Raw genomic sequence first — 21,032 nt, forward strand, 5'->3', positions numbered from 1 at the left:
AGGGATCAGCATGTCAGCCAAACAAGAGGCAGGAAAACGCATCAAGTGCGACGCCAAACAAAACACAAAGAGCGGGAGAAAAACAACACTCCCCAAAGACACAATATTCATGTACCAAAAATCATATCCCCTTTCTCCCCGGAAGGGATCGTGTGACGTAGCATGAAGGTGCATTGTGGGAAGGGCGTAACAGAGCGTGACGCAAAATGGCTGATATCGGCGACTAACAGTCCGCCGCGCCGTCCTCGCAGACAGAGGTCGCCAAGTTCCTGGCGCGAAGAATTTTAACAAGAGATAGCCTCTCGCGCCTCGTGAGACTATGACGGCCCACTAGCGGCAAAAGTGAGGATACTACACAGATCAAAGTGATCGTTCAAAGGGTCGTGATTAGAGAGACCAGAGCTGAAATACCGTGTAAAATAATCAAAATTCTTGTCAGGGTAATAATCCAGACCTTTGGTGTTCGTATGCAACCTGCAAAGTGACCCAGAAGTCGTTTTCAGTGTGCTTGTCATTACTAAATCTAAAACGCGCTGTTGAAATATTGATATCACGAACAGATAATAATAAAAGCCTTAACAGCGTTAATCACAAAAGACACAACAGGTTTTCCCCCGTATAAATACCACGGACACCTACACCAAACACTCCAAGAATACCGATAGAGTTTTGGCGTAAGTATTACTCCGGTCTCAAGTATCCAGCCCCGTATCACTAATGATCTCTTTTGGCGCTAACACGCGGCCATAGGGAAGAAGCACCCAGCGAAAGCTTATCGGAAGGAGTTTTAATTGAGGCGGAGAGCGACGGGGTCGAAGCAATGATGCGAGAACGGGTGACCCCGGTGGGTTAGTGCTCGACATCACGGGTCACCGGAGGTTCAAATTAAAATGCCATGCAACCCTTCATAATACAATAATGACCGCACAACGTCACGCTCAGCGAATCCAAACGAGGCCCAGCGCGGGAGCGGCAGAACTGAGTGGAAGTGGGGGTAGATGAGATGGATTCGCAGTTTCGGTGCTAGCATGCTGTATCTTTTTCTCTGTGAACAACAGTTTTAATGTGCCTTTCCTGAAATGACATTCATGAGGGGAAGTTATATTGCTGAACAGCACGAGAAATATCTCACGGAAAATCCTGAGGTACAAGAACCCCCCCACACACCCCCCCCCAAAAAAAAAAAATCCGAACGGGACGAAGAATTGAAAGTTACATGACATGTGAATACCACAGCAACAACAATAACATTGAACAACAACAACAACAACAACAACAACAACAACAACAACAACAACAACAACAACAACAACAAAACAGTAAGGCGGAAAACAGGAAACAACAAGGTCCTTGGGCAGGGGCAGTCCACCCTGTGACTGACGGGAGGAGCCGGGGGAGGAGGGGGGGGAGGGGAGATGAAAATCCCAAGACGGGAGTAGTGCTGCGTTTCTCATACAGCCTTCCAGCTTTTACGAGGAAAGAAAACATGGCGCCCAGGCTTGAAAGAACAATCTCATTTGAACACTTGGTGGAGGGACATGAGGTATGATAAACACATCCATTTCAAACACAAAAAAATTCCTTGTGATTTGTGATCTACTACCCATACCATTATAAGTCATGTCAACCTTGCTTTTTCACCACACTTATATGAGTGTTGTTGTTTTTAACCAGAAAACTACAAAATAACAAATAAAAAAAACCAACAACAACAAACATTAAAAGCTAGACTTTTAGAGGCGTAGCGAAAGATGTACAGCTGGTCAGACAGAAAGGTACAAAACACTATTCACTCCAAAATGATTTCGAGAGAGAGAGAGAGAGAGAGAGAGAGAGAGAGAGAGAGAGAGAGAGAGAGTTCAGGGAAGAGAGAGAAAAGAGAGAGAGAGAGAGGGGGTGGGGTGGTGTGGTGGAGGTGCAGGAAAGAGATAGAGAGAGAGAGAGACCAAAAGACAGAACCAGAGACAGAGAGGGCAACTTGCGCAGTAGACAGAGAGCGGCAACAGAAGCGGGGTTCCAGACCCGAGGAGCGTAATGATTTCAACACATGCCTACATTATGATCTGGGTGCAAAAACAATTGGTGCAGTTCGTCTCAGTCGTTTGGGGTAACTGTCAAAGAGCGAGCACAAGGTAAGGGCCCCTTTGAAGCACGCTTTCAAGTGGCGCTGCTAATGTTTAATAATCATCTGAAGACAGATTTGTAAGAGAGAGGGAGAGGGAGCGGAGTGTGAGAAAACGGGGGATTCAAAGTCAAAGAGTATCTCTGTGTTCTGGGGACGATGGGTGAGGGAAGTTTTCGCCAGGGAGAAGTTTAAAGCTTGGCCACTGGGATGAATCATTTGAACAGACTTGGCGCAGATATTTTGTTTAAAAAAACTAAGCCTATATATACATGCAAATGTCAAGATTGGGAAGTGGGGGAGAGTATATTTCTTGTCAAATATATTTCTGGTAACTTCTCAGACTAAACTAAGAAAATCTTTCGAAGATTTCAATTTTTCTATTTTTCACACGAAAGGAAAAACTTCAATTGCAATGCTCCGAACAAGGCATTCTATTATTGGCTGGCAGGGCTTTTCCTCTGCAAAGAAGAGTATTCATTCATTTCTTAAAATCATTGCCCACTTCCACGAACGAAAGTGCAGCGACTCACTTACGAAAGCTCACACTTTACGTCAGAAAACCCGCACATTTTCGTATCTGAAAGTTCACCAAACTTATCTAAAGAACAACTGACCAAAGAGAAATGCGATGACTGTAAACGCTTTGATGAAACATCAAAGAGCGTCCGGACAAACGCGTCAGTGCGCATTGTTGGAGAATTGTCACGAATACCGCGAACACTGGTGAGTATAAAGTCAAATACCCGATAATTCCCTCTGCGGTATCTTAGCATATTATGACACACATGGCCCTAATAGGAAATCTTCCTGTGAGGACGTAAAGGACCCCCCCCCCCCTCCCCCCCCCCCCCCCCCCCCCATCGTTGTTTGTCGTGCCTCTGCAATCAAGACCACTCTTAAACGTCTGAAACAATTTTCTAAAAAAACCAAACCCGAAGACAACGAGGGGAGAGAGTATAGTTGCAGCAGCAATAACAACTACGACGACGACAACGTGATCGAACATGGACGATTACAGCAACAACAGCGACGACAACAACTATACACTCGCCAAGTTTGTGTATAGAAAGGAAAACAACAGAGCGCAACAAAAATAACCAGCAAATATTACAAAATAATTAGGAACAGTTCAGAAAAAGAAAAACAAAACTATTACCAAACATTAACATTGAAAGGAAAAGATCACCAATCTAAATCACAAAGCTACGAAAACGATTCCCGTCTAAGTTTTACCACGTGACGTTAAGTTGCGCCATTAAGAGCGGAACAGACGCCGTTGGAGCATGTCAGTTGTATAGCCGGAAGTAAAGCACAGAGGCGCCAAAAAATACTTGTACAAGTTGTTTGAAAGATGGCCCATAACCTTGCTGTAAAATCGTCACATGAAAGGAAGCTGACTCCCAAATACGCTTCACTCGCGTGATTTGTGACGGAGGCTGAGAGAGAAAGAGGGAAAGACGCCTCGCGGATTTTATGTTGCGCTTCCAATAAACCATACAGTCCAATGATGAAGAAGATTTGACTTGAAACAAACTCCGCCCACTTTTTCCCTGCCTGTCTGTCTGTTTCTTAGTCTTGTCGTTGAGTGAAAAGAGAGAGAGAGAGAGAGAGAGAGAGAGAGAGAGAGAGAGAGAGAGAGAGCTAGAGGTTTTTGTGTAAGAGAGATAATGAGAGAGAAAGAGAGAGAGAGAGAAAGAGAGAGAGTCCATAAGCGCAGTCTCTGAACAAAATTGAATGAATGCATGATTAAACAAGCATAGCATGTGTTGAAGACAAAGACGATTTATTTTAAAAGATACATACGATACACAGGAAACTCAGCGAATAATTCTCTTAAGCGACTTGGACAAAAGCAGTCATCCACTGCGTAATTATTAAAAAAAACATAGTATGTGATATCATGTAGGAAACCCCGTTCGTATTATTTCACATACACGACAAAATTGAAATTAAAAATGATTTCATCAACAGGCTAATGTAGGTATTTACAAACACACAGGAAAGGAAACGAGCGCTGCGCTTTGTTGCTGCGCCAAATTGTATTGCCAGCTGTTGAGTTCATTCAAATGAATGAACACATAACAAAAACGAACAGTAAAAAGACTCTCAGGAAAGTAAAAGGCTTTGTAGTTGTTTGTGCACAACTCTTTTTGTGCGAAAGTAGAACAGCTTCTCTTAGAAAAAAGATGAATTTGGTAACACAATCAGTGTTGGCTCGAGCTCATTTGAGAACAAACAAACAAACAAAACTCAACAATAAAAAAAAGACAGAAAAAAGCCAACAAATCGACGAACAAACAAGCATACAAAGAAAAAAACAAAGAAACAAAGAAACAAACAAATAACAAAACAAACAAAGCAAACAAAGGCAAAACAATAATACAAACCAACAAACCGACGAACAACCAAGCAAACAACAAAACCTTCTTTAAAATGTATACACAAAAGCATAAGTAGACAGATGCCATAGCCATAAAATCTAACCTTGTTCAAATCTTGGAGGGACGATCTTTTCGAACAGAATCGACAATTCAAGTCAACTATGCAGAAGCAACCAAGCAACCTCTGAGTACGTACAGCAAACAACGCAATCCCACACTGAGTAGACACAGCAAGTGAATATGCAGCAACCGACCCTGCTCTATGTATAGCCTCAACACAGACTGTCGATGACAACACAACACAATAAAACAGCCAGTAAATAAAGAGACCCGACGCACAATTCACCCAATAGATAACAGCCTTGGTGCACAAAACACCCAATAACAAAAGGCGTTATACGCACACTTTCTTATGCACATACTCGAGCCGAACAACGGCCACCTGTCGTTCGTTAACGCGAGCGACCGTAGAACAAAGCCAAGCCATTGGAGAATAGATAGTGAAGCTCCGCCCATACTTGACACCTTGCGTTGGACAATGACCGGCCAGTGGCTACCGGTAGCGTGACCGATGATGGACCGACCTGCCACTCGCGCAATGATGACCAACAGTGAGTCCCTTGGGATAACGGATACGCTCTTCCTCTTCCTTCATTCATGTAATTAATTGTGTGTGTGTGTTTGTGTGTTTTTGTTGTTGTTGCTGACTCGTGAAAAGGGCAGATTCGAGCGAAACAATTTAGAATTTAACGCACTCTTCCGTTACTTCATTCACGCAAATATTTTTTTCCTGACTCGTCAAAAATGAAGACTGATTCGAACAAACACAATATCCATCGAGTATACAGAATAAGAGTCTACATGGTGCGTTGCTTGGTGTGTTCTGCTTTTTCCTTGACAAATATTCTTATATATTCTTACATTGTTTTCTTGGGTTCGTTTGTCCTTCCATTTTCTTGAGGTGGCGTGGGGGGTAATAAACAGCTACCAATTATCTATTCAGTTTGAAAGTGTATTCAGAGACCGTTCGTTCCCAAGCAGTTTCAACTAAACTACCTAAAGCAGAATCTTTGAATATCTGTACCACCAGGACTGTGCCAGTACACAGAGTTAGCAAATGGACACAGTCTACAAACAATGGGTGGTGCCACGACAAGCATAATCTTCAAGACCAGAAACACCAGCAGCAGTAGCAGCAGTAGCCGCGGCAGCTGGTTTTCTCACTTCACTATCAGAACTCCTTTGTTCGGAGAGACAAGGGTAGGTAGGGCTGGCCACTTAATGAGATTTATGAGGCCAAGAAAGCAGAGGAACGAACGCTGAGTTGAGCTTCAAGGCCCGGCTACTTCCAATTACTGCAGCCTAAAGACAAAAGCCGCATTGTGTTCGTGCGGTGTTGGGGCGAGATGGGAAACAAAAACGGCGCTTGTAACACACCATCTCATTATAATTATGAGCATAACGGCGCAAAGCTTTCATCCGAATTGTTAAAACCTTTCTTAAACTAAAATGAAAATAAAAGAAGACTAAAAAAGAGAAGGACAAAAGCAAGATGGAAAGAAAACTAATGATATTTTCAGTTTTTCTTCACTATTGTATTGTGCCTTTAATGCTATTAATGAAATTCATGTATTAATACGCGTAATAAGTATTCAATTCACAAGTAGAAAGGGAAAAAGGGTGAACAAATCTTAGAGACAAGGAACTGGGGTAGGCGAGGAGACAGACAGGAACAGATCGAAGAAACCAGCCAAACTGTCCAGAATTCTTCTTCTTGTAATTCTCACATCTGATGCAGATTCCAGCAGTAATTACTTTATGATATGACAAGCACTCATCACCCCCGATGACGTCACATCCGCAACGTAACAGCCGACAACTCTCAACACCCAGAGGGAGATCACCGCCTGTGGCGAGATGACACGAGTCGAATCAGGAAAAGTGGGGAGCGAGTTTTATGGTCGGGGAGGGGGGTAAGAACGAAAGCCCAGGAAAGACAGAAGACAGAGTGAGAGGATGTGATAGTCATTACTTCTTCGGTGCTAACAACTACCAGCCGTCTTCATGCAGTCCTTTGTTTTCTGCTGAATAGTCTTGTCTTCACGCTCTTCACGTCTTTCCTTTTGTGTCTTCGTGTTCTTCCTGCTGAGAGTGATAGTCCAAACATCTGTGAGGATGCTCTGTGGCGCTAAATAGTCTTGAGTCGAGCGTTTGAAAATGCCTGAGCCTGAAGGCGGGTGTAACTTACACCTCTTGGTATCAGTCTACCTTAGAGATGAGGACGACAGTTGCCCAGATGGCCAGAATAGCGCGCTGCATTTTCCTGCATAAAACTAAGGCGCGTCTGCAGCGACGTGCCTGAGCTAAACATTGGCGGGCACTACTCACAGCCCGGCACACGGCACTGTAAACATTCCCCGTCCCTTCACCTCTCTCGCCACCATCCGCCCTACCCTTGGTCTCATGCCTGTAAAGATGGTCTTACCAGTCTGCAGTGTGTCCGTAAAGAGAGGAACAGTCGAACCTGCCTATAACGACCGACCAAAGGGCAGGCCAAAAGTGGTCGTTATAGACAGCTGGTCGCTATGGAAAGGTTATTGTATAGAATATACCCTTGTTGATATTTTTGGGTGGTCGTAATTGGCAGGTGGTCGATTCTGAGGCAGGTTCGACTATATCTTTTGTTTAGTTGGACCCATGCACTATAATTTTATGCCGTACTTCTTTAGATCATTTGAAGGTAATACATATCGTGCGCAGAGCTGACATATAACACAGGGATGGTTCTAGGATTTATTTTTTAAATTCTCGCAAAAAAAAATCTGTACGCGATAAAGCAGTTTATAAAATAAATATAAAAAGCGTCAACGCCAGAAATAATATGAATACTTATCTTTGGTAGATAATATAAAATACTTATCTTTGATGCATAATGTCAACACAGTGTAGTAATTTTAGATATAACACGATATCGGGACGTTGGCTAACACAAATCTTAAAAGAAAATGAATAAACAAAAACAAAAAACAACAACAACAAAAAACAACAACAAAACAATTATATCCACAAAGAGGAAAATCAGACTTCCATATGCAGCCTTTTTCGCTCACCCAATTGTCAGTTTTCCAGACTGTAGTAAAACTTGCTCCTACCGACCACCGTTACAATTGAGCCGCTTGAGATTATGCATAGCTCAGATGAAATTGATTGTTCAGAAAACAGTGAAATGTGTCAATAATGCAAGGAGTGAATATGACGTAGATGCTAATTGTCACGAAGGGTCTTGTGCGCGTAATCGGAAAGCGAGTCTTGAACTATTGTTCTTGTGACAAGAGTGCCATTGTCACTGAGCTGTTGATGGGAAGAGAAACAATGATCGACAATATTCTATCGCAATGTGTGCGTGTGTCAGTAAACAGGATACTTTTTCCTGCAACAGGAACAACCCGACTGCAAACTGACAGAATTGTGTGTTGCATCACAGAGAGCATTTGACACCATATCCTACTGAGGTGTTTATGACGAATACTTATGTAACTTACGACCGGAACAATAATTTTGAAATGAAAGACATTCCATATCAAGCTGCCAAGCAGACCATCATCTGAATCCTGTTTCTTATATTATAAGCTTCAAGTCCGTTTCGATTTACATAATACAAGTAAGCATAAATCATGCTTATATAATATATATACGTGAAACTAGTTTCGCAATACCACAGGATCTTAATCCTATTTTTTCTTATTTTTCTTTCTCTTTTCACTTGCACATTTTAAACGTATGAAATCTTAAAACGAGCTTTGTTTTTCTTAGTTTTCGAAGAAGAAAAAAAGGAAGAAGACACAAACAATAATTAACACAAGTTGCTTACCATTCATGAATCCTTCGATTTTCCTTCATATAACAGTGATTTTTTTTTTTCAGTCAAAACAACTGACACTCTTTTTTTTACACCAAATACAGCACGAATATAACGTGCAGAGCGGCACAATGCGACGACTGACACCAAATCGCACAAAAAGACAATGACTTCAGTACAATCACTACACACACAGACAGACACAAGAGACCGAGTAGGAACTTTTAAGGACCAAAAGAAAAGGCAAAGAGTACAACAAGTGGTGTAAAGATAGAGAGAGAGGAGAGGGCCCAAGAGAGAGGGTTAGAGCACTGAGTGCTTCACAGGAACGGAAGGAAGCATGGTGGATTCCGATAGGTCCAACAACAAAAGCGAGCAGACAGGCTGCCTATTGTCTCGCTCCCCACAATGGCTGCACTGGGGCCTATTGTGTCTTGTCTTGCCCACAACAATGTGTTTGTATTAAGCGGACACTCAGACTCAACCAACAGACAACGAAGTTTGACTAATTATATTTCGCTAACGACTGCCATATATATACAGTAAGTGGCGGTTTTGCGTGGGCACTGCGGTAAACGTTCGAAACTAGGATAGTTCAAACGGTCTAAAACTGATCAAGTTCGTGGGAAAATAATGACGACGTTTCCTGAAAATAACAAACGAAATAAACAGTCGCACACTGTGATTTCATTGCACACCCAGTTTTCACTTTCGGAATAATATAACAGGAAAACAATCGTATATGACGTAAAGAAAATCAAAACAAAACATGCAGCAAAAGAAAAGAAAAAGAGAAAAGAAAAAGAGAGAAAGACAGAGAGAGCACAGAATCTTAATTAAGTCTGTCAGTATAAAAAAAATTAAAACGATTTATCAATGGCACACTTAATTCAAAAAGTTTGTTGGGTGATGTTATCCGCTATAAATAAGTTAACAAAATACAAAACACAATACACACACGCGCGCACACCCACACATACACACACACACACACACACACACACACACACACGCACACGCACACACACACACACACACACACACACACACACACACACACACACACACCATTCAGGAAACAGACAACGTAACATTCCTTCGAAAAAATTCAAAAAAACAATAACCATACAATGCAACTCACAGTTTTAAAGACTGCAGAGACAACAAAAATATCACTAGCACATAAACAAAAAAGCAACATTGAAAACACAAAACAGTGCCAAACAAACAATCAACAAACAAATAGAAGAAGACATCACATGTGGAGGCTCTACATAAGACCACCAGCTTCATAACCAGAGCTGGACTCCAAGTGTAACCTAGGCGAACGACAAGAAGAAGAAGACATCAACAAGAGCACCCACAGGACATAAAACAAAAAACTCAACAATAAAGCAAACATACAAAACCACAAAACACAAACAAAGAATCAGTCCACAAATAAAAAAACAAAAGTCACAACACACATATCTCTCACCGGCCTCAGGTCCCATGTTCCATCAGCATAAAACACAACCTATAGCCACAACAATTCATCAACCGACAGACAGAAACACACACCGATGATCTTAAACCCCACTGAAACAATGTTCCTTTCATTCTCTAAGTAACGCTACTGTCTGGCACTCGTATCGTGTTCACCAATGACCTGCCAGAACAAGGGTCACGTGACCCATGACAATGCACACTGTTCAACGCGCGCAGTATGACCCCCAATGCACAATAGTCTTCTATTGTTTCTGTACGTCTGGAAAGTCAACCTACTGTTCAGCCGTATAGGAAGCTACGAGGACAGTCAGTATTAGGAAAAGTATGTTTCTTGAAACCTATATATATGACTTTACAATGTCCTTTATTTTTTTTCAAATGAAAGAAAGAAATAGAGAGCAAGAAGGGAGGGAAGACAAAAGTAAAGAAAACAAGCATAAAGGCGAGCAAGCAAGCAAGCCAGCCTGCCAGTCAGTCAGTCAGCCAGCCAGCCAGCCAGTCAGCCAGACAAAAAAACACAGACAGACAAACAAACAGACAGACAGACAGACAGTCAAAAAAGAAGGGAAGGCAGAAAAAGAGAGAGGGTGCGAGATAAAAAAAATATTAAAAAAAAGTAAAGAGGGAGGTTTGGGGGTGGGAGGGTGTAAAGTCTTATTTCTTGGTATTTACAAAATTTTTGCCGTCAATGTTTTCCCCATATTCAGCAGTCTGGACAATGGTACAATGCCGCCGACGACGACTATCATAACAACAGTAGTAACAGAGGCGAGTAGAATAAAAAGGACAACGTTGAAAATGCGTTGTATATATCTATCACCATTTCTCTGCGTTGATCTACTTGAAAAAAAAAAAAAAAAAGTCGCGTAAGGCGAAAATACAACATTTAGTCAAGCTGTCGAACTCACAGAATGAAACTGAACGCAATGCAATTTTTCAGCAAGACCGTATACTCGTAGCATCGTCAGTCCACCGCTCGTGGCAAAGGCAGTGAAATTGACAAGAAGAGCGGGGTAGTAGTTGCGCTGAGAAGGATAGCACGCTTTTCTGTACCTCTCTTTGTTTTAACTTTCTGAGCGTGTTTTTAATCCAAACATGTCATATCTATATGTTTTTGGAATCAGGAACCGACAAGGAATAAGATGAAAGTGTTTTTAAATTGATTTCGAAAATTTAATTTTGATCATAATTTTTATATTTTTAATTTTCAGAGCTTGTTTTTAATCCAAATATAACATATTTATATGTTTTTGGAATCAGAAAATGATGAAGAATAAGATTTAAGGTAAATCTGGATCGTTTTATAACAAAACTATTTTTTTTACAATCTTTAAGCCATCAAGCTGAAATGTAATACCGAAGTCCGGCCTTCGTCGAAGATTGCTTGGCCAAAATTTCAATCAATTTGATTGGAAAATGAGGGTGTGACAGTGCCGCCTCAACTTTTACAAAAAGCCGGATATGACGTCATCAAAGTAAAAGAAAAAAAAGTCCGGGGATATCATTCCTAGGAACTCTCATGTAAAATTTCATAAAGATCGGTCCAGTAGTTTGGTCTGAATCGCTCTACACACATACACACGCACAGACACACACACACACACATACACCACGACCCTCGTCTCGATTCCCCCCTCTATGTTAAAACATTTAGTCAAAACTTGACTAAATGTAAAAAAAGAACCCACAACAAAAACAACAAACAAACAAAAAAACAATCGTGAGATTTCGTCATCTCCGATGTTCTTCAACCCGGCGAATCGCCCTGTAAGTCCGTCACTGATGATTTGTATCTCTTTTCCAACTAAGCGTGCGTCGTTTCAGAAGAAATCGGAACCGAAGCTTTTCAGTTCAAAGCACGAAACAAAAGACCGTCTCTTTTATCCCTGAGATTAGACAGGCACTTCTTCCTTCCTGGTGCACAAACTTTACTTTGTTCACACTGCGTTTGTGAGCAATAACTAGGTTGTAACAGAGAAGAAGGATGCTGCTGCCGGTGTAACACGAGAAAATTACTTCCACGAGATTTGTTACTCCGGAGTAAAAATTTCGTAAGAAAATATTACTCCCTTTACGAAATAACTACTCCCCCATAACACGAGAAAATTACTTCCAACGACATGTGTGCTCCGAGTCAACATGTCGGTAGAAAATGTTACTCCCCTGACGAATAAATAACGAATAAATTATTCCACCCTAACATGAGCAATTTACTGCCCAGGTGTACGCAACTTTTACTCCCCTGTCCCCTGTTAGTCTTGGTGGTGGAATGGGTGGAGAGCAAGCATTGCGACATTAAATTTTGTTTGCGCCAGATCACATAACTATTGGCATTATCCCTTCGCCCGCATCCCATTTTCGCGTACGAGATTTTTACTGGAAGTACAAATTTGGGGAGTCAAAATTTCGTGGAGGGAGTAATTTTTTCGTACCTTGGGGAGTTCTTTTTTCGTACGAAAAGTGTACTCGGAGTAAGAATTTCGCACGAAATTTTTACTCCGGAGTAAATTTTTCGTGGGGTAAAAATTTCGTGTCACACCGGCTCGTATATACAGTTGAACCCCCCCCCCCTCCCCCCCCCTTTAAGACCCTCCAATTTAAGACTTCCTTCTTATTAAGACCTTGGATTTTCAGATTTTCTGTTCATAACCTCTGTAAATTTACCTCCTTTTTAAGACCTCATTTTTCAGATTTTTGGAGGTCTTAAAAGGGGGTTCCACTGTATAAGCTTGTTAAAGTCGAACCTGTTACTGCGATCCCCTCTCTATAACGACCGTCTGCCCATTACGAAGCTCAATAATCAAAATTCACAAACACACAAGAAATAACTATAGGAAAGAAAAAGAAAAAAAAACCGATAACAAAATAACAGACACCATAAAGACGGCTAAAAGGAACATTTATCAAAAATGAATTATCATTCTTGAGTGTTCGACTAATAGATAAAATGAGATGTTGAAAGGACTTAACAGAAATTCAAACCTAAAACAGTGCTCGAACAAACAAAATAAACCAACAAGAAGAGCAAACGCTCGATCGAGTCACTTTCGCAGTTCTGAATATTATATGAGGCAATTTTTCCTTCAAGACATACCTGTGACCTTGAAAAAGGTCAAAGGTCACCAAAGCAGACGTCAAAGTGTAGAGGTCACTGGGAGTCACGTTCACATAAAATTTGAGCCCGGTCACTTTTATAGTTTCCGAGAAAAGCCCAACGTTAAGTTGTGTGTTGCCGAACAGAAAAGGCTAGTTATCTCCCTTGTTTTTCTGATAACGTTCGTAAAAGGCTACAGAAGTAAATACTTTGATGTAAAGAATAATCCTACAAAGTTTCAATCACATCCGATGAACTTTGTCAAAGATATAAAATGTCTAATTTTTCCTTTGACGCTGACCTGTGACCTTGAAAAAGGTCAAAGGTCAACGAAACCATCGTTTAAGTGTAGAGGTCATTGGAGGTCACGACTAAACAAAATATGAGCCCGATCGCTTTGATAGTTTCCGAGAAAAGTCCAACGTTAAGGTGGTGTCTACGGACGGCCGGCCGGCCGGACGGCCGGCCGGCCGGCCGAACAGACTAACACTGACCGATTACATAGAGTCACTTTTTCTCAAGTGACTCAAAAAATCAGCTGAAGAAATCGAGAAAAGAACCCCACAACTTGCCAGACTTTCAGACTCATCTTGCTTAATAACATTAAAAGCAAAGGGAGAAAAAATCAGCATTACAAAATCCTGACTTATCTGAGGTAATCATACAGTAGAGCGATAAAAAAAGCCATGAAAACAAGGTAATTGAAATTGCCGCTGACAAATGGAGTTCAGATGCTATGCATTTATCATTGCCACCTTCATCAGGACGTCAGCCTAAAAACAACCCCGCAATCTTCATCTTTTCTTCCAAGCAGATAATCAGCGAGTCACAGAAGCGTCATAATTTCACCATAACGCGAACAAACCTCTCCATGCATGAATCCTCCAGCAAACAACTGCACACGCCCCCTTTCCCTTAAAACGGAACCAAGTGCCTTCCTTGTCCAATAAATTGCCAGTCAGAAACGACGGAAGAGCGCTTGAATTGTCAAAACGCGACGCTCTGTCATTTTAAATCACAAACGTGGCAGAAAATTGCCACAAGAAAGAGACAGAGAAAGGAGCGGAAGGCGATAAGACCGTGAAAGATAAAACAAAATAAGTTGGAGAGAAAACCGCGAAGAAAAAATATACAGAGTGAAAGAAGAGGAGAGTGAGGTAAGATGAGAGAGAGAGAGAGAGAGAGAGAGAGAGAGAGAGAGAGAGAGAGAGACAGAGAGAGAGAGAGAGAGAGAGAAAGAGAGAGACAGAGACAGAAGAGAGACAGAGAAAGAGAGAGAGAGAGAAAGAGAGATAGAGAGAAAGAGAGAGAGAGAGAGAGACAGAGAGAGAGAGAGAGAGAGAGAGAGAGAGAGAGAGAGAGAGAGACAGAGACAGAGACAGAGAGACAGAGACAGAGAGACAGAGAGAGAAAGAAAGCGTACGGAAGGGGTGTTAAAAATGACGAGAAATGAGACAAGGAGGCCTTTTCACCTCACTTTTCTCATGAAAATGACAAGAAGAAAAGCTTGTGTTTTGCGCTGCATGGTTGATTTGACACACTCAACTGCTTCCTGTGAAGAGTAATCCCTCATTCTTTAAAAATAAACGCGCTTAGCAGACACCTAAATGATTGGACAAAACTCACATTTTTCCCCATCGTCCGCTTTTTTTCTCTCCGGCATCTTCTTAGCGGAAGTGCATGCAACTGCACACTGTTGCCTCACTTTTCGACTTTTAATTCAAAACCTGTTGTGACTTCGCTAGGTTAGCCGAGACCAAAAGAGAAATAGCCCCCCCAAAAAAAAATAAAAAAGAGAAAAAAAGAAGACGAAAGAGAAAAAGAAGAAAAAAAGCAAAGAGTGAAACCGGAAATGCGTTACAGAGAAGAACAGTTGCGTGTCATCAAAGTAAAGGTTTTTGATTGAATGAGCTCCATACACAGTCGTTATTCAACTTCACCCCGTCTTACCCACGACCCCAGTTAATGATGTGGAAAATTTAGAGTTAAAATCCGCGTTTCTTGCTTCTTTCACATGAAAGAACACAGCTAGTGGTTTCAGTCGGAAAATCGGAAGCGACTCAAAGGTAGGAGGAAGAAATTCTCATAAAGACACACTTGTTAATGAAGAAAGCAATCCTCAAGCGAATATCCAGCCCTACTTATAACGTAATCTTTAACACAGAAAAACAACATTAAATGGGTTTTACCAGCTTTGTTGGATAGAAAAATCTCAGTTGTGACCAACAAAAAAGAAATCCCGTTAGGTCGTTTTGACAATTCTTTCCAAAATTCTGGATGAACAATCACAACAGGATTTACAACCATAATTGTTCACGATGATTTCATTCATTCCTTCATTCCTTCCTTCATTCTCTCTCTCTCTCTCTCTCTCTCTCTCTCCCCCTCTCTCTCTCTCTCTCTGTCTCTCTCTGTCTCTGTCTGTCTGTCTGTCTGTCTGTCTGTCTGTCTCTCTCTCTCTCTCTCTCTCTCTCTCTCTCTCTCTCTCTCTCTCTCTCTCTCTCTCTCTCTCTCTGCTGAATACATTTTTTGGTATGCCCCTACCCTCTATTTCGTCCCTCTCCTCCCACTCCCCATCGCTCCTTCTTTCCCTTCCATCTCCTCAAAGATACTCCAGCGCAGCCTGGAATATCTTTGATCTCCTTCCGTTTACTTTTTATCCCTCATAACCCTTCCCTCTCCACAGTTAACAACAATTCTCCAAACACACCCACAGCAAACAGAGCCGGGAACAATGAAGCTCTGCCACTGTCCATCAGCAGTTTAACAACAATTCTCAAAACACATCAATAGTCACAGCCAGGAACAATGAAACTCTGCCACTGTCCATCAGCAGTCAACACCTATACACAGACAAATTGGCACGTGAAGTCCGTCAACAGGTGTGTGCCGTCAGCACCTTTTGCTTGACCCATCAAAGGCGTGAGCAACGTCAACACAGACAATCGCTTCCCTGGCCATCACGGCGAAGAGCTTAGCTGCGGGCAACAATGGTAAAAGGTCATCCTACTCCACGGCTCAACAGGACTGCGGACATTTTCTGTATCGCTTTCCGTCGACTGTCGGAGGGCTGGAGGGCATTGTCTAGCTTGCCAGCTTCACTTTTTCAGCCACTTGCATTATCGTCTAGCTTGCCCATCCTCACTCCTTCAGCCCGGTAGCTCAGTTGGTAGAGCACTGGACTTGTGATCGGAAGGTCGCAGGTTCGAATTCGGGCCGGCACGGAGACGGGTCAACTTTATGTGCAGACCCAGAGACGGAAGCCATGTCCCACCCCCGTGTCATCACAATGACACGTAAAAGACCTTGGTCATTCTGCCATAAGTGCAGGTGGCTGAATACAACTAAACACGAAGACACCTGGGTAGCGCGACTCGGTTTGCTGTTAGCTTTCGACTTGGAGGAAGCGACTCGAATTTCCCAGCGATGGGACAATAAAGTAATGAAAAAAAAAAACCTTGCATTATCGTCTAGCTTGCCCATCCTCACTCTTTCAGCCACTTTCATTATCGTCTAGCTTGCCCATCTTCACTCTTTCAACCACTTGCATTATCGTCTAGCTTGCCAGCTTCACTTTTTCAGCCACTTGCATTATCGTCTAGCTTGCCCATCCTCACTCCTTCAGCCACTTGCATTATCGTCTAGCTTGCCCATCCTCACTCTTTCAGCCACTTGCATTATCGTCTAGCTTGCCCATCTTCACTCTTTCAGCCACTTGCATTATCGTCTAGCTTGCCCATCCTCACTCTTTCAGCCACTTGCATTATCGTCTAGCTTGCCCATCTTCACTCTTTCAACCACTTGCATTATCGTCTAGCTTGCCCATCTTCACTCTTTCAGCCACTTGCATTATCGTCTAGCTTGCCCATCTTCACTCTTTCAGCCACTTGCATTATCGTCTAGCTTGCCCATCTTCATTCTTTCAGCCACTTGCATTATCGTCTAGCTTGCCCATCTTCACTCTTTCAGCCACTTGCATTGTATTTTTTTCTGACCTCTTCAAGCCGCTTGATGGCTGACGGAGAGTCGTCAGCTCTCTGTCTGTGTGTCTTGGGCTAAATTTCTTTTTCTTTCAGCCTCATGCTATGCTATGCTAATTGAGTATCTTTGTCTCATGCTATGCTATGCTAATTGAGTATTTTTGTCTCATGCTATGCTATGCTAATTGAGTATTTTTGTCTCATGCTATGCTATGCTAATTGAGTATTTTTGTCTCATGCTATGCTATGCTAATTGAGTATTTGTGTCTCATGCTATGCTATGCTAATAGAGTATTTTTGTCCCCAGTTCTAGTGACTATTTGGGACATAAGGTGTCAATACGCTGAGAATCTCTGCCTCAACGTTTGTGTCCCTTTACCTAGCACACTACCTCTACCTGTCCAAAGATAGGCCAATTGGTCCTAAGAGGACGTTAAAATCAACTATAGCCAGTCGGCTTTGTGTCCTTTTATTGTGTGTGTCTGGTGCTCTTTATGTGGCTTTGAGTTTTTCTTTTTTTCTTTTTAGTGTGTGGTTGGCCGGATATTACGAAGTAAAGAGAAGCAAAGAAAAGACATAAGACCCATCAGCAAACCAAGAATTCTTCCTGGTTTCAATTGCAGCAGTGGGAACACACAGTTACGTCAAAGACAGCTCTCTCTCTCTCGCTCGCTCGCTCGCTCGCTCGCTCTCTCTCTCTCTCTCTCTCTCTCTCTCTCTCTCTCTCTCTCTCTCTCTCTCTCTCTCTGTATATACAGTTATAATGTATTAAGTTTGATGTGATAGTTCTTTGATTATATTGTTTTCTGTTCTTGTTGACCCTATATTAGGGCGAGGGCTGGATGTAAAAAAGCAATATTCTTGCTTATCTATTACCCTCGATAATAAAGATTTTGTCTTGTCTTGTCTTGTCTTGTCTCTCTCTCTCTCTCTCTCTCTCTCTGTCTCTCTCTGTCTCTGTCTCTCTCTCTCTCTCTCTCCCTGCCTCTCTCTTTTCTCTCTCTCTCTTCAGCAGTGGAATATTTTGGCTTCCACAAACCAACTAATCTCGACTATGTACACCCCATTATTGGCCAATATAGTCAGGGCCTTTCAGCAGAAGAATATCTCAGCTCAAACATCCTCACAACATCTCAGTTCTGTACTGTTGGCAAGTCTAGTCTAGTCCAAGGACCCCTTAAGTGCTGTTCACATGGCAGACTTGTAACCAACTTTACCCCAACTTTCAAGTGTCGCTGTCCATGTGAACAGCGCTAACGCTCAGACTAGTTTTTAAGCACCGATTCTCAGCTGACTTGCACCAAAGAGCTTCCCCTCCGCAGGGGAATCACGTTGGTTGCACTTTCGAGCTTGCCCGGTTACCTTCGTTGTTTTCTAAGCCTAACCCAATCGGGAAGCGCGAGTTACTTGTAAATCGCTGAGGAGTCGAACAGCGTTCACCTGAATTTTTATATCGCTGCTAAATCTGAACTAAACCTGATCTAAATCGTCAGGACCGTTCACATAGCAGACTTTTCGCCGACTTGGGCTCATCGACTCGGGAGCGACTTCAAACCATCTAAGGTTGGCGGAAAGTTGGCTGAAAGTCTGCCATGTGAACAGCGCTTTAAAAACCTGCTAGCGTCTTGGGATGCCAGACAGTCCTGACCAATCAGAGCACAATGAGGGAAATGACGGAGTAAATGTCTGCGAGACGGCAGAGAATGGTCGAAACAAGCCCTGGCATCTGCGCGGCCCAGTGTTATGAAGGGTCGGGGAATCTCATTAGCCTGTCTGGAACTGTCTTCACAAGTCTATTGTTTCTCCCTCTGTCTGTTCCATCGCTTCCCTGACGGTACGGGCGCCGTTGCTACTGGCAGTGGAACGAAGGGCGAGGAGGAGGAGGGAGGGAGAGGGGATAGAGGAGGAGTGGGGTGGGGTGGGTATTTCCATGCAAAGAGCATTCGTTTAAACATTTGAGTCCTTTTTGTGACTATCATGTAGTCTGTCATAATACTCTGGCTATAAGAAGCAACAACAACAACGACGTCAACCACGACGAAGACTACGACGACGACAGCAACAACAAAACAAAACAAAAACAACAACAACAACAACAACAACAACAACAACAACAACAACAACAACAACACTCACTACCTTTACGCATCGACCTTAGAAGGTTTTTCAGAGAGACACGGTGTGGCTCTCATCGTGAGGACTGTTCTGTACCTTGTACTGATGCTCTATAGACGATTCCTCAAGGGGGTGAGTATTTAATGTAAAGAGCATCGTCAAACGTTGAGAACCTTTTCAAGACAATCCCGTAGTATATTACGCTGGTGTGGTTGTCTTGTTGACGACTGTTTCGTACCAAGTATACAACGATATCCACAGGCAATCCTCCATGAAAGGTGGATGTGGTAGTGGTAGTGCCGAAAAGAGTTTTCCATGAACAGAACATTTGTCAAACCTATTATGTAGTGAATGATAACGTTGTGGTTGTCTTCTTGCGTTTTGCACTTTGTAACGATTGTCAAGATGTGCTCATGATAAGAACATTTGTCAAAGTCGCTTTGTCTGCTTTTGAGAACTACCCTGCGTTCTATAATAATGTGTGGTTGTCTTCTTGAAGCCTACTATGTACTGTAAAAAGATTATCATGCTGGTTTTTTTTTTACCAACCCCGCCCCTCCGCGCCCCCTCCCCCCCCCTTTCAAGAGGAAAGGAGACAGGCTACACGTCAAAAACGAGAGTGACATTTCTTGTCGACTATTCTGTACGAACCTAGAGCGAAAAAGCTATAGTTACTTTAACAAACAACAACATGTTTGGCATTTTAATGTTGTTGCCTTTGAGGTTGGCTATGTTGTCTTTGATTGTTATGACACCTCCCCGAGACTTTAATGTTCAAACAGACAAAAAACAAAAACATTCTGACCCCCCCCCCCCCCCCCTCCTCTTCCCCGGGCCCTCCTAGGCTACCAGCCGTACATACCTCCCCAATACAAAAAAAAGAAAAGATGTAACTCTTTCATCGAAGTACAAGCATTTAAAGAATGAAAACAGCGTTTGTATTAGAAAGAGGGTCAGGAGGGCCCGACTTGGCACCCCAAACCAATCTCGCATCTTTTCACCACAATCCCACACAAACACGGGGCACCAGCACGCTCCCCAATACAAGGGTTTGCACCGCGAAGAAAGCAACGTAAGTGCTCAGCCGTCTGAACAAAGGGATATTGTGTGCTGATGATCAGATATGCCGCAGAAGAAAAGCATTCCTTTTTTGCCTCCCTTTGTAAATGAGTGTAGCAGAGAAACTTGTCTCGGAAACCCAGAGATTTCGGTACTAAGTCTTGTCAGTGATGCGGTGAAAAGTCACTCAGCGTTGTACAAGTGTGAATGTTTGAGTGTGGATGAGAATATAATGTATTGGTGTGAAACAAAGTGGAGCATTCAGCAGACACACTTGGGTGTAATCTTCCAAATGAAAGAGCCGTGCATGTGAAACTGTTTTTGTCTTTTTTGAAAAGGAGAAATACTTGTCCATTCGTGCGTTTTGTATTTTTTTGTTTGGGTTGTATGTTTGTTTTTTGCCAATGGGTTGGGTGGGACACTTTCACCGTCACACAAAGGCGAAGTATTTTTTAATTAACGTTTAACTCCTTCACTGTCAAACAGGGGTATTTTTTTTAAAGCAGCGTATAAATATGTCATTCTTTAACTATCAATCAAAGACAAAATGTGCTTCACGCAGCGTCCACCTCTTTATTTCTTGAACTGTTACGCTCAAGGTAAAACGTTGTGTAAGCAGGTTTCAAATCTGTTCATTCTTTAAACTATCAATCACAAAAAAGTGTGCTTCAAGCAGCGTTCAGCTTCTCAACTCTCGAACTGTCACACAAAGGCAAAGTGTTCCTTAAGTAGCTTTCAACTCTTACTGTCAGACAAAGGCAAACTCTTCTTCAAGTATGCGTTCAAACTGGTCTTTTAAGCAGCGTTCAACAGTTTAACTCTTGAACTGTCACACAAGAACAAAATGAGCTTTATAGCGTTCCACTCTCGAAACTCTTGAACTGTCACACAAAGACAAAATAGGCTGTAAGCAGCGTGCAGCTCTTTAACT

The 21,032-nt window shown here is 42.4% G+C and overlaps 2 protein-coding genes across 6 annotated transcripts in view; one reads left to right on the forward strand and one right to left on the reverse strand.

Annotated features, from left to right (window-relative positions):
- Positions 1-21,032, reverse strand: part of LOC138971330 (transcription factor SOX-6-like) — a 328,814-nt gene that overhangs the window by 20,165 nt on the left and 287,617 nt on the right. The window lies entirely within an intron of this gene.
- LOC138971984 (RNA-binding protein 25-like) overlaps positions 14,230-21,032 on the forward strand; it is a gene marked incomplete at its 5' end in the record, with an annotated part of 9,308 nt that continues 2,505 nt past the window's right edge. Inside the window, one exon of the mRNA XM_070344828.1 lies at positions 14,230-14,366. Coding sequence (XP_070200929.1) covers positions 14,230-14,366 — 137 coding nt within the window. The remainder of the gene's footprint in view (positions 14,367-21,032) is intronic.

Source organism: Littorina saxatilis, linkage group LG7 (assembly GCF_037325665.1).
Source record: "Littorina saxatilis isolate snail1 linkage group LG7, US_GU_Lsax_2.0, whole genome shotgun sequence".
In the NCBI taxonomy this organism is placed as follows: domain Eukaryota; kingdom Metazoa; phylum Mollusca; class Gastropoda; order Littorinimorpha; family Littorinidae; genus Littorina; species Littorina saxatilis.